General features: G+C 28.7%; 1 protein-coding gene across 7 annotated transcripts in view; it reads right to left on the bottom strand.

Moving 5' to 3' along the window:
* The window catches only part of LOC143224979 (protein singed wings 2-like), a 20,314-nt gene extending 6,178 nt beyond the window's left edge, over nt 1–14,136 (bottom strand). The window contains exons 1-2 of one of the 7 annotated variants that reach the window (XM_076453550.1): nt 13,981–14,136; nt 1,690–2,507 (exon numbers count right to left, since the gene is read on the bottom strand). In XM_076453550.1, the coding sequence (XP_076309665.1) occupies nt 1,690–2,404 (715 nt within the window). In that variant the 5' untranslated portion in view covers nt 2,405–2,507; nt 13,981–14,136. Of the gene's footprint in view, nt 1–1,689; nt 2,508–13,198; nt 13,861–13,942 lie in introns of those variants that run through there. The other 6 variants (XM_076453551.1, XM_076453556.1, XM_076453554.1 and 3 more) reach the window with 6 other exon arrangements.

The raw sequence follows: 14,136 nt of genomic DNA, 5'->3' as shown, positions 1-14,136 counted from the left end.
TATGACAACTAATATAATAAGATACTTAATGCAGTATTAATTTAGTTAGGAACTATAAGTGAAGTGGATTAAGAGAAAACCTCCAGTTAATAAATGAAAGTAGAGAATATGATATTGAAATGGTAGGTAAACTGCTAATCAGTCATCTTACTGCTTTATTGATGAACTGACTGGTTAGCGAGATATACATGTATTTGATGTATGTTTGTAGAAAACTGGTACAGTATCCTGCTCAAGTATAAATTCTAGATTATGGGCTATTAAAAGGAACTAAATTGAGGCTATTTGTCACCTGATGAAAGACTAGAATTTCACTTGATAATTTTGACTGTAAAGATGGCCAGGTTTGAAGTGAATGAGATCTGGTGGGTTGAGTGTAACTGTATAAACTCCAAGCTATGCTAGTTATTCCACCCCCAGGCCATTAATAAAATATGTACATGTTTAACACAAGCTTAAGAAGCCCTTGTCATAAAGATCAATGTGGTAGACTTGTAGGATAACTACAGGAAGTTTGAATGTTGAAGTTTTTGTTAATTACCTGGAACAGGTGAGTAAACACGTGTAGAGAAATATATACATGTGTGTGTGTGTGTGTGTGTAATTATGTAAGATGTTCATATACAATTACAGATTAAACTGAAAGCAATAGTGATAGTTAAAAAGTAGAACATTTGTTATGCAAGTCTTATGGCCAATCAAGGTGTAAGCATAATTCTTTAGCAGGACAAAACTGCTGTGTTCTACTAACATTTACTTTAACTGTATCTTTCCACCTACTTATATCAGTAAAACTTAATGCTGTCACAAATCATGCACTATTGTTCTCAAAGTGTATTAATTTCTTGTACTCCAACTGATTCTGTAGATTTAAACAGGAGTATAGGAAAAAACAGTTACCCAACTCAATACCACAAAATGACATACACTGCTTCACTCATTAATAAGAACAAATAAGAATACTGCAGAACAAATTATACAATAAAAGGTATGTGCTGGTTGAATTTAAATTAATGATTCATTAAAGTTCCTGATTTTAGGTAAACCAACTAGGAAGATACAGCACACCTACATGTTAAAGAAACAATAAATACTAACTCAGAAAAATTACTTCAATGATTAAAAGTAAGTGAACACAGTTTTATTTTACTGTACATGTCTGCTGTAACAACATTAATGTTCTTGGGTAACTAACTCTCTGTGGTACAGTATCCAATCTAACAAGTCAACTGTAAGTATTAATCCAAAATTATGGTGGTAAAATCTGTTTAGGAGAATAATGGAAGCCCAATTAATAACTAAATATATATATATATATCATAAATTACTTCTATCTTTGATTAAAGAAACAATATTAATTAGGCCTTGATTTACCAGCATAGTTTAAAATGTAAAAATGTTGACTTCAAATAATATAATTTTTTCTTAGAGGTGGTGCTATGTTTTACAGAATAGAGTTAAATTACAATCTCATTTAAAAATTATGTTTTATACCTTTTTTAAAGACATTACATATCTTAGTATCTTACAAATTTTGGTTATAGCCTTGAAAACACTTTTTAGTTACATTATAAATAGCAAATATTACATTATTTTTTAAGAATATATTTAAAAACACAAACTTCCATTAACTTACAAAAATAATTACAATCATATATTTTTTGTGTGATACATTAAGAAAAAAATTACCTGAAAGATACACTTCTGAAAGTTTTGGACTGTTGTTAAAAGATCCACTTTTAAGAAAATTAAGTTGATTATCAGAAAGATTCAACATCACAAGATTTGTCAAGTCTTTAAATACATCTTTATCAATAGTGGAGAGATTGTTTCCAGAGAGATCCAGTTGTTGCAGATTCTGAAGTTTTTTGAAAGATTCCTTTTCAATGAAAGCTAGGTTGTTCCTAGAGATATTTAGAGTTATAAGCTGCTGTTGTTCTTGGAACCATTTTTCCTTTATCCCACTTAGATTATTGTCCGACAAGTCTAAAGTTTCAAGTGCATCGAAGTTGTTAAAAGCATTGTTTGCAATTACTGTCAAATTACTATGAGAGATTTTTAATTTTTTCAGCTCCTTCAGATTTTTCAAATCTTTGAGGGATATCTCATTGAAGCTGTTGTAAGTTATTTCCATAGAAGCAATTGAAATAGTACTCTTACTACCTTTTCCCCATTTAAAACTATTACGAAGAGTTTTTCTAGTGAAGCCAGTACAATATATGTCTTTGATAACCCATTTATTCAAAGCCTTTTCACACTTACATGAACAGTAGTTTTCAATTTCACTGTTTTTTGGACACTGATCAGCATTTCTACAAAACAAGTCATTTGGTGTGACATAAACAAAGTGTACTAGCATATTCAAAATAAGTAAACATTCCAAATTTTTTTCAAATGTTGGCATTTTTTCCTCTTTTTTACAGTCAATTTGAATTTGTTAATAGTGAAGTGCATACATTTTCAGTAACATGGCTGACTAGATCCTATCGAGGCTTGACTTGAGGGGGCTGGAAGCCAGACAGATTAAAAAAAATAAAATAAAAAGCAATGTAAGTATTATAATGCAAGTAAAACCTCTAGTAGATTTTTACTCTTACTACTGTGATTATTATTAGATATATATATTTCATTACTAATTTTATTTAATGTCGATACCTCTTAATTTATTTCTGTAATAAATACATTTGTTTATATATAATTTGTTCCTTCTAAAAATCTCAATATATTCAATTACTTTTACACCTACCCCAAAACAAACTCTGTTAAGACATTCATCCATGATAACCAAGTAAATATGCCATATTTGTTTCCTCTAGCTCATAAATGAGGAAGAGATAGGGAGGGGGAAATGAATACAATTTCAAACATTTATTCCTTGGGTCCTAAAGGGGTGCTATGAATATAAATACAATACCAGGTTTGGGTTTGGTGAGTTTTCAACTTGAAAAAGATCTACTTCACAATGGAAATAAATGAAAATAATAAACTTTAAACCCTTTAATTTCATCAACTACTTTGTTTAACTGAGAAATAAAATGATAAATTGACAATGGCTTGAGCAAACTCTTTAGTTTTTTAAACAAGTGGATCATCTTTAGCTACTTAGAAGTTACGAATATTAGTTTATTACTTGGTTACAGTAAAAGTTTCTTCATGCAGCTGTTTCAACAACTTCATGGATATTACTAAAATAAACTTTAAAACATTTCAATTAAAAACAATTATTAGATTTTACATCACAACCCAAGGCAATTTCCAGTTGGTATATAAAATGCATTTTAATGCTACTCCTAACTTAGTGTAACACTGAGGAATTAGATGTTAAGAATAACAAAACAAACAAGACAACATGTGTGATTTACAAATTTAAGTTTTAGTTTTGTTTTTGCTTTTGACTTACAAATCAATTTCAACATATAAAACAATCTTTGTGAATTAATGTTGTGTTCTTACTCATCCGTTTATAAATAGTTCCTGCTCTCTCCTAATATATCTCTCAAAAGTGACCATTTAATAGTTGTGATCAAGCTCAAAGTACATTTCCATAATTATCTGCTTTGTTGTCACTCAAATGGTTTAATGGTTCATTCACTTCAAATACAAAGTAATCTTAAGTACATTTGACAGTTGGCCTAACTTCAAAGATAAATCCTCGTGTCAATAACTGTGCATGTGTTCAGGTACCTCACACAGTTCCTGTTGTCTTACTGAAAGTACTCCCCTTATTCATCCATGTATATTAAATCAATTACTTCCAGTTTTATGTACAATACATATATATGTAACAAAAAGTGGGTGTGTTAAAAAATATTCTAACTGAAGGCTATGTTGCAGCACGAATCCTTATGTTTATCATGTTTAGGGTTACAACAAGACACCAGAGTACTCAAAGGACATATTTCTGATTATCTAATTTTAATTAATCCAACTATTTGAATCTCACTCAAGAATAATGAATTGAATGTATTCAGTTAATGAGCTTGACTATTAATCAGTTGGTAAGTTATAGTAATACAAACAAATTGCATTCATTAGACTATGAAGAAAAGTAACTGATTTTGATTATGTAACAAGTTTTCTGTGGTAGTGTACAGACATCTAAATTGTAAGCACTAGTAGAAACTCACAATGAATAGGCCTAACTGAAGCTACCTGTTGTAAACTAAAACTTCACTAATTAAAACAGATGAGACATAAGGTCATGAAATCAAAGACAAAGGAAGCCATAACCTCTTCAAATTTGTGTTAAATATACATTCACTAAAACTTTTAATAGAGAGCAGAAATAATTACATACAAATAACAGTTGATGTACATGCTTATTTCTTGTTTACAGTTTCTGTAAACATTCCTCTCAATCCTTATTTTTAATTGCATGAAAATCTGTATTAAATTCTCTATTTGAAAGTTAGAGATGTTTATTTCACCGAGTTATGAATTAGGGATGGGTTGAATGGGTGATGAAGAAAACATTATTACAAGTATAACAAAGTAACAAATACACAATAATCAGTGATGTCCACTTGTAGAGAAATATATATGTACACAATGTTTGGAGAAGGTTTTGTCATAGTCAGGTAAAAGTTGTTTACCTACAAAAGGGAGGGGAATTACAGTACATAAAAAGAAGTCACATGACTAGAGACTGCTTAAGGCTTAAAATGTATCTTATTAATGCTTGGTGGTGTTTAAAATTATGGTGTTTTTACTTTTTTTAGAAGTTATAATATTGTTTTATTGAGTTGCAATGTTCCTAAACATGTGGTTCTATTACTACATTCACCACTTAAAACCAAGTCAGGTAGATTTATATGAGTATGGTAGATAACTGCAAAGTCGATTATTTTCACATTTATCCTATTGAAATAATATATGTACATAACTTAGTTAACTATCTAGTTGCATTAATAATGTTTTAAATAAACAAATTATTTCTCTTTTCAATGCTATCAGTGATGGCAAAATGTATTTTCACCATTTAATTGTCAATTTATTTGATTTATGCAAGAACAATGTGGGGTTTCCAAATGTTTGAAAAGCAAACATAATGGCAACCACATAGTAGTCAACATTAACATAACTTTTAATTTTATAATACAAAAAATATGATTTCACAAAAGGTCATGATGAAAAATCAAGGGAATTTTAACAATTAATTTAAAAAACAATGGGAATGAAAACATTAGAACAATGCCTGTCTGAAAAATATACGAAGGGAGCACATACCCACATTTTACTTTCTAAATCAATTAACAAATACCATTAAACACCCAGTTCTAATGGTTATGTTTCTCTTTAATGTTAGAACCTAGAGCATTAAGCTTTACCTTAATTTTAAAGAAAAAATATATTAGGTCACTAAAATTATCATAGAACACAGAAAATCTACTAATGAAATGAAAACAGAGAAAATTCCAAAATAAAATTAAACTGAAATTTGCTGTGTGTTAAAAAGCAAGTCCAATATCAGAAGTTACCAAAAAGCTCAATAACAAAGAAGGTTACTAAATGTGTATTGGATTAGTCCACTGGACTAATCTGTTATTGGAGAAGAAATCTTGATTAAAATGTACAAGCTTGAGATACACAAAAAATCAGATGTGTTAATAAAGTAGTTACAGTCAAGACACATCTGTGAATTGAAGACAACAGTCTGATGTGTCCAAGTGCAGTGATATTCACATGAAAAATGACAGACTTTTGTCCATCATACTGTTTTCTTCACTGGATTTGTAAAACCTCAAGAATCTTCAACATGCATATTTACAATTTTCTCTGTATTTGTGTATTGTACATTATATTTACTGTCCTCCACTAAACTGTTGTTAAATCAGCAGTACAGTTGATAACTGATATTAAATGTATGTCATCGTATCGAATGGCACTCTACAAAAGATCATAGCAAGCACATTCTGATCACCACCCTTGTACACAGGGTTATAAAAGTTAATAATGAATTAAAGACTTGGAATTTACATATATCAAAAAATGAAGGTAAATGAGGTATGGTGAATTTTATATTAATTGTTGTGAAGATAATATTCAAATGATATAGTTTCATCAAGAAGGCCACAATACAAAATGTACATATTGTAAACAACTGCTTACCAAATAATCTGATGAATATTTTAAATAAAAAACAAAATTAAGGATATGTCTATTGAAAGGTAAAAGATGACAAGGTTTTGAGGGATCTTCCAATAATCTAGTTTTGATGGTGGTTCCAAACTATTTTATTTATTTAATATGATCTGTGAATATATGCAAACAGGACCTTTATAAAACAATGAAAATCAGTAAAAAATACATGAGCTTTTGTATTTATTATGATAGTGCAGTCATCTACCTGGAAGACCACAATAAAATTAAAATATTGAATTTTAAACACAACTTATTTTATTTCCTTAATAAATGTTGGTAAAAATTAATACAGAAATTAATACTGTATTAAAAATATAAACATTTGGGTATTCTTAATGTAAAAGTAACTTATACAGTAATAAGTCCCAAATGTTTAGAATAAGCCTTCACAGAGAAGATATAATATAGTTAAATACATATTACACAAACACTCACATCCTTAAGTATAAAGTGCTTTCTGTACTTAACTAATTCATACATTGGTCATGCCCTAAAGTAGGGGTTCTTAACCAGTGGTCCATGGACCTAGAAGGCCTCTGACCTGAGGCAAAAATTTTATTTTTCCTTCGTTATTTATTGTGTATGTATTTTTCTATGGAGAGGGCCCACAGCTTTAGAACTGTATTCTCAAAGGGATATGTGACCCAATAAAGGTTAAGAAACACTGTCTTAAAGGTTGTGAAAGGTTACAAAATATCCTATAGTATTCCATTTATATGGGGTTTTAGTTAAGCACATGTTAAATTTGGTTAATATTTACTAGATTAACTGTTCAATCTTCAGGGATAATAGACACACACACACAAACATATATAAAATAAAATCTGAATACTTAACAATAGTAATGTGCAAAAATTGATTATGATGTAACTGTTTAAATAGTGGAACCTGCTAATGCATTAATCAGACTCGGTAATTGATTTCATTATTATTCTCAGGAGACTTGTATATCTGGAATAATCAAAGACATTAATTTCCAATAGTTTGTCTTCACAAACTGCAACACTAATAGATTACAGTGAGCAACTTTGAGTTAATCAAAAGCATTATTTTAATGACATTACTTGAAGTAATTAATGCCAAAAGGTAATCACTTAGTCATCCAGACCTAAAATTAAGAACTGTAGTATTTATTCCTACTAAACAGAAAGATAAAATAATTTAAGAATGTCTGTTTCACTAAAATACTGGTATGTAATTATGCCATTAATCTTGCTTCCAAAATAAATTATCTTCGGTCCTAAATTTATACTGTTACTAAAGAATTAATTTGTTTTCACTTACATAATAAATATATCAAGCCTTTATATATTATTTTAATGTGTTTTGTTCTTTTTACAATTTTTTAATTTACATTACTGCTAGTTAATTTTATTAATGACATATTATCCTATTACTCTAATGAATTTTGTACCTTGGGTTACTTTAATTTCCTTTAGTTTGTTTTTAAGATATCTTAATTGGTTATTCCTTCTATTTTATAAATTTCACATACACTGTCATATTCTAATTTTCTATATATGATTATAATTCACTATTATATCATTATTACACACAAACAATAACTTAAATATCTTTTTACATTTTTAGCTCATTCCCAGTTCATCACTAAAGAAAGAAAAATACCCTTCTCAAATCTGGTGTTATCAGATTTCTGGAATAGTGATATTATCACCTATAATATCTGTTCAATGTAAATCACAAGAAATAACAAAATCCAAAAGCAGTTAAAAAAACTTGACTTTGAATTTTTCAGAAACTAAACATTTTAAATATGAGCTAATGAATTTATATAATTTCTCAATGTAAAAATTGATACTTCAACATACTTTGAAATATTTATTCACTAGTACTACTTCCACAAACCAATGGAATGCATTAACTGTGATTTTTTGCTACTCTACTAGAAATTATTTTACCCATATAACAAAAATATGGGTAAGAGCAAAAGTGCAAAGACAACAAAAATCAATGAATTTTCATCATAACAAATGTTTTATAATAAATGATAAATTCTTAAATAAGGTAAACGTCTGTAGTCCTTTACCAAACAAATATCAAATAAGTGTACATGTGTATTAACATAGGAAAAACACATCTTACAGCTTGAGGAGTGATGATTTAATGCTAGCTTGGTTTTGTCAAACTTTCATAAACTGTGTCAACTGCTATTCATTCTCGGCTCGACATTACTGCATACTCCTAGTTAGATTAATACAGTGTCCCAAAATTAATATATCAAATGACTTTATTATTAGAACTAACAACAAAACTCAAACCATCTTTGAATTTTATCTAAGTTAATTATTATTATTAGTACTTCCATTATTGTTTATGAATTCATTTTGTTTCAGACTTCAGGACTGACCATGAAGAGTTCTCCAGATTCAACCATTTTTGATTTTTATCTCTGGTGATATTTTTAAACAAAAGTCAACCATAACATATCAAGGGATCCTGAAGAACTAAAGCTTAGTATCTATAATGCTGTCTTATCCATTGTTACAAAGATGTTTGTTATCAGTGTGTGTGTTTTTCTTATAGCAAAGCCACATCGGGCCATCTGCTGAGCCCACCGAGAGGAATCGAAACCCTGATTTTAGTGTTGTAAATCCGGAGACTTACTGCTGTACTAGCGGGGGGCATTTGTTATCAGAATGTGAAAGCAGAATTAGATTGATTATAACTAATGATGTATATATGCATTTTTTGGACACTCTGTACATTAGTTACATTATTTAATTAGTTAATTCAAATCTATGCAAGTAGTATCATTTTATCAGAAGTTATTGACAATTACACAATTCCTACTACACTGTTTCAAATAAATACTGATTTTATAAATTGTACTTTATTTTGTTCTAATTTGTTTTTGTTTTTTAGGTGATATGTGAAATCCTGTATATTTAAATACAATCTAGTATTGATTTCAACTTTCATGAAAACCATGTTCCTATTTATAAACCTAATTTTATAACCGAGCTGTGTTTTAAAAATTAGAAATTGTTGCACTCTTTTGACATGTTTTATTCTTTTTGTAACAAGACCAAAGTCATGCACACTACATAAATCTTCCAAATTTTTTTTTTATCTTTCTCAAAAGTTTTAATTTTATGATACCTAACAGTTAAATTTACCAAACACAGAATTATGACTAACATTTCTCTTTACACAGTTTTTTAAATATTTTACAAGTTCATCTGATGTCTACAATTGTCATTACTTTAAGGTATCACAAGATAGAACATGTGCACATCTGCTTGATTTAAATGTTTAATTCTAAGGCTTAATCCTCAGCCTTCTGTAACTTTCACAACAGTAAAAGTACTGTACATTTTGTATGTTGTGTACTTGATAGTTAAAATTATTTTTTGTCTTCCTATATTTTAAATACCCAAATGTATCAAGCTTTGCTCTCTTTCTCTAATTAATCTCAAGATATCAGTACTTAATCAGTTAAATGTGACAATCTCCAATGGGAGTTAAATTAGCCAAGAAATGTTTTTACAGGTCTTAAAAACTGTTATAATACACACTTCCAAAAATTATGCACCCTGATACAATCACACAGTTGCAAGATAGGTTTGTTAAAAAATTATTTTGAGCACTCACCAGGGGAAGTTTTAAAACAGTTATGAAATACCTAATGAGAATTTGAGTTTGCCAAGTTTATACTGTTTTTGCTGTTATTACACTGCACTGCTTTATCAAGTTAACTGACAACTGTCAAGATGGTTTAGAAATACATCATTGTCTACAAGGTAAAAATTACTAATTTATAGAATGTTTTTAGGAAAGATTTGGTTATATGTTTTTTCCATGGTGAACAACAATCTTTCCCACTTCAGTAACTTTTATTCTACAAAATGTGTGTCATGCTTTCTCTTCTTTAAAATATATTACTTCAACAACCCATAAATTTCCTGCTGTTTAATTGATGAGGCTTTCTTGAAAGGTTCAAGTGAATGAAAAGAGTAATGGCATGAGACCAGGTGAGAATAGTTACTACATCTCGGCTACATCACAGCACCCACACTAAACCTGTCATCCTGCTACTTCTTAGAATTATTCATCTTACATGAACTAACAACTAGTTAGAAAGAACAGGTGTATTCATAAAGTCAATGTGAAGAAATATAAGTTGAAAGAAGGCAGTTAAATTTTAAAGACATAAATAAAAGCAATTATTGTTTACTACAATTGGAGGGTGCACAAGAACTTACACAAAGTTAATATTTCATTACTGACAAAAACATTAGGTTATAATGAACAAACATTTAATATATGTCATGTAAAATGTGCAATTTGTATGAAAGAGGTACAATTCAAATACTTAACTGTATTATATAGTGTATCAATAAAAACAATTTTTAATCATGTAGTATTACTCCTCAAGAATATACAATATCATATATTCTGTTAATACCAGAATTTAATAATAGTTTGATGTATCTCGTCTACTAACCTTACCTATCAGTCATGAAACAACCCAGAATATTTCTCTCCTTTCACAATAACAACCAAATAACCTAAATAAAATAGTGATGAATTTTACTGTTGTGTTTTGGCAAAATAAAACTTTATTAAATTAGTCTTCAAAAATTTATGCATTCAAAAATACATACTTAAAACTGATTGGCTGACTATAATTTTTAATATGCTTAGTGAAGGCCCTCTGTTGCTGCTTACAGAGAATATATTCTTCTTAATTAAATCCAGTTTTACTTTGAAAATCATTTTTTGTGTATGACAATATTTTTTTTATAATTTATATTTTTGAATAAATAAGCAATAAAAACAAAGGGTTATTGGACAACTGAAACTACTTTTAAAATATATATATTTTCTACATTTGTCAAATGTATTGTAAAAAATAAATTTGTCAAATACTTTAAGTGTATTAATTTTAGTTAGACAAATTACTTTATCATTTAAATTATGAAATAACTGGCAGAATTAAAAGTAATTATTTTACTTTCCTTATATCATGATCAACAAAATAATATAATAATCTATCTATGCATACAGTGTATTAAAACTAGACAATTTCCCAGAACATTAAGACTAGTGTTTTAATTAGTACTATTATAGTTCATTCCAACAATCAATTAATCAAAATTATCATTTAATTGATTGTTAAAAAATAAATAAAAATTCAACTAATCAAAATTATGGTTTCTTATTATCATTTTTTTACTATTCCAACTATCCAAGTATTCAAAATATTAACACTGAACTTTATTATGACAAAACTATTAAATATATTTACCACTGTAACTAATTTTGAACTGATGACCACAGAGAGGGAAAGCAAGTAGGTGAAAGCAGCCACTACCAAATTTTATTTCTGTTTTCTTGTTTGTACCATGGTTCAAGGGACACTGTATTAATCAACTGATGAGGCTATCAATTAATCACTTTTGTTCAATGTGGTGGTTGTTAAGCACAAAGCTATACAATGGACTACTTGTGATTTGCCTACTGCAAGCATCAAAACCATATTTGTAGTGTAACAAGTCCAGAAACCTTTTGCTTAGCCACTGTTTTAATGCAAGCTAGAGTTCATTATGAAACATTTCTATTACTGTAAATAATGACCTGCATCTCCACTGGCTTAATACTTTGCCATTATGGCTTAGGTTGAATTACCAATAACCTGAAAGTTTAATAATACAGATGGAACATGGCCAACAGTTAAATGAATATGGATTTACATGTGTAAAAAGTATAGAACAATGATAAGTAGATCAAAAGATGAACTATTAAGATCATATGATTTACAATAGGTTAAGTGTAATGAATGTGACATACATCTTCATACATGTATCTTTATAAGTATCTGTACTACTGCATCCTATCGTATCTAAACATACACAAAAAAATTCTGATAATGTCAAAATTAAAATATTTTAAAATCTTAAGACTACAATAAACAGCTCTATATTACAAGCCAATTTATATTTGTTCATCTTTGGTTAATTTAAAATAGATTTTTAATCTTTTGGTTAATAAAACCATGTAATATTTACATAAAATCTTGACATCCAATAAGTTACTATCAGCTTGTGATATCTCATGTATTTCCCATATGGTAAGCAATGGCACTGTTAGCACTGCTGTTTTGAATGCCACATGTTCAGATTTGCTATTATGTACAGGTTAGCATGTTTCTCCTATATACATACTAAAGCATCTACCACAAGCACTTCATAAACAACATTCTTAAAAAAGCACTGATTATGTAGTCCATATTTAATGGCTATATAATTATTTTTCACACATGTTTCATTTTGTATATTGAATTTGTTATTAATAACTTAAGGGAGAAGCTTGGATTTTGTACTATTTTAACATGTCTATGTTCTAATCATTCTCTTCAGTTTTGTGGTGAAATTATTACTTGTATATATAATATCACCATAGCAACCTGAGGTTTAAATGCATTTTTTTATTTCCACTGTTCAAAGGAATTTTGTTTTTATCTATCAATATCTCTATGTTTTGTACACATCTGTAAAGATATATTTTTTTTGTTAAATGAGTCAATTATTTTAATGCCCTTTTCTGCTTCTTTATTTACAAAATTTATCAATTTGGAGATAATCAATGACTAAGTTTTTGATGATATTAGTGGAAATACAAAAATCTTTACTAGATGACTTACTAACAACATCAGTAATGATTTTCCATTCCATAACAGAAATCATGGTGTTTAAAATGGTAAATTTCTACCTGGCATGACATTAGTAATTGAAAATATTATGAACACATGAATTATATTTAAGAACTCATAGAAACTCATAAGTGACTAAAATTAGTATTACACACACACTAAATTAGTCAAGACTTCCTAAGACAAATGTGCTACAGAAATATTCATGTGTAATTTTAAGTTTTATAAATTTTTACTATTCAACAAAAGTAATTCTACACTTTCCATAGCCTTTTTCACACACTTTTACAATGCCTAATTATTAAAACGATAATTTATTGAGGTAATGACAATAACTTTCATAAAAATGGACAATGCCAACAATACATAACAAATAATACTTGCCTGCACCTCTAATCCAATTGCATCCAGTACCATGATTATTTCATTTCACAAATATAAATATTTCAATTTTGAAAGCATAATTAAATAAATGAAAATAGCTCATAAAAATGTTTGTTAAAAACATAATATTAACTATTTTGAATTTGTAGCACACTCACAACTCAAAATAATTACATACATATCGAGATATAGTAATTACTAACACTTTTACTTAACATTAAACATTACACATGTACATTAAATTAAAAAAAAAACTTCACTGGCCGGTAGATTGGCATATTACCAAGTGTTACTGCGACACTTTTAAGCCTGCTTTTAGTTTTAGATGTATTTTAACTTGATGCAAATTGAAATATGCCTCTACCTCACACATACAAAAAAATTGCCCCATTTTCCGTTAATTAATCCTTCTGATCAACCCATGTAAAAGTTAAAACTCTTAACCTAAAAAATACCACTGAGTTAGTACAGCAGTCCGCGACACTCGGCGTTAGAACATGTAATACCAATAAGCATACCAGTAGTAACTAATGACATCTCAACAGTTCAGATGTGGCCTTAGGCTTAACAATTAAATCATCATTACTTGCAAAATCACGAAAATAATTTTACTTCGATTTCAGCACATTCATTAACTGTTTGAGAAGGCTAAAATGTTATTAAAGAAAATTTAATTACGTATGTTACTTATTTGTTCCGATTTCAACAAGTTGTGTTAACTTAGCAAATAAAAATGTAAATTACATCAATCGTCTATCCAAACATCAAAAAACACAACCTACTTTTCGCGACTTCTCTTCGTTACAGTTGTGTCAAATAGGTTAGATTTAATGTTAACAAACATCAGCTCGATTACAGCGCCATGTGAAACAAAAACACAAACAAAGCTAATATCTCATCATGGAACGGTGAAAACAAAGATCTACGAAGGATCGAAC

The sequence above is a fragment of the Tachypleus tridentatus genome, chromosome 9 (genome assembly GCF_004210375.1).
Source record: "Tachypleus tridentatus isolate NWPU-2018 chromosome 9, ASM421037v1, whole genome shotgun sequence".
Lineage (NCBI taxonomy): Eukaryota > Metazoa > Arthropoda > Merostomata > Xiphosura > Limulidae > Tachypleus > Tachypleus tridentatus.
This window is presented reverse-complemented; position numbering and strand designations above follow the sequence as displayed.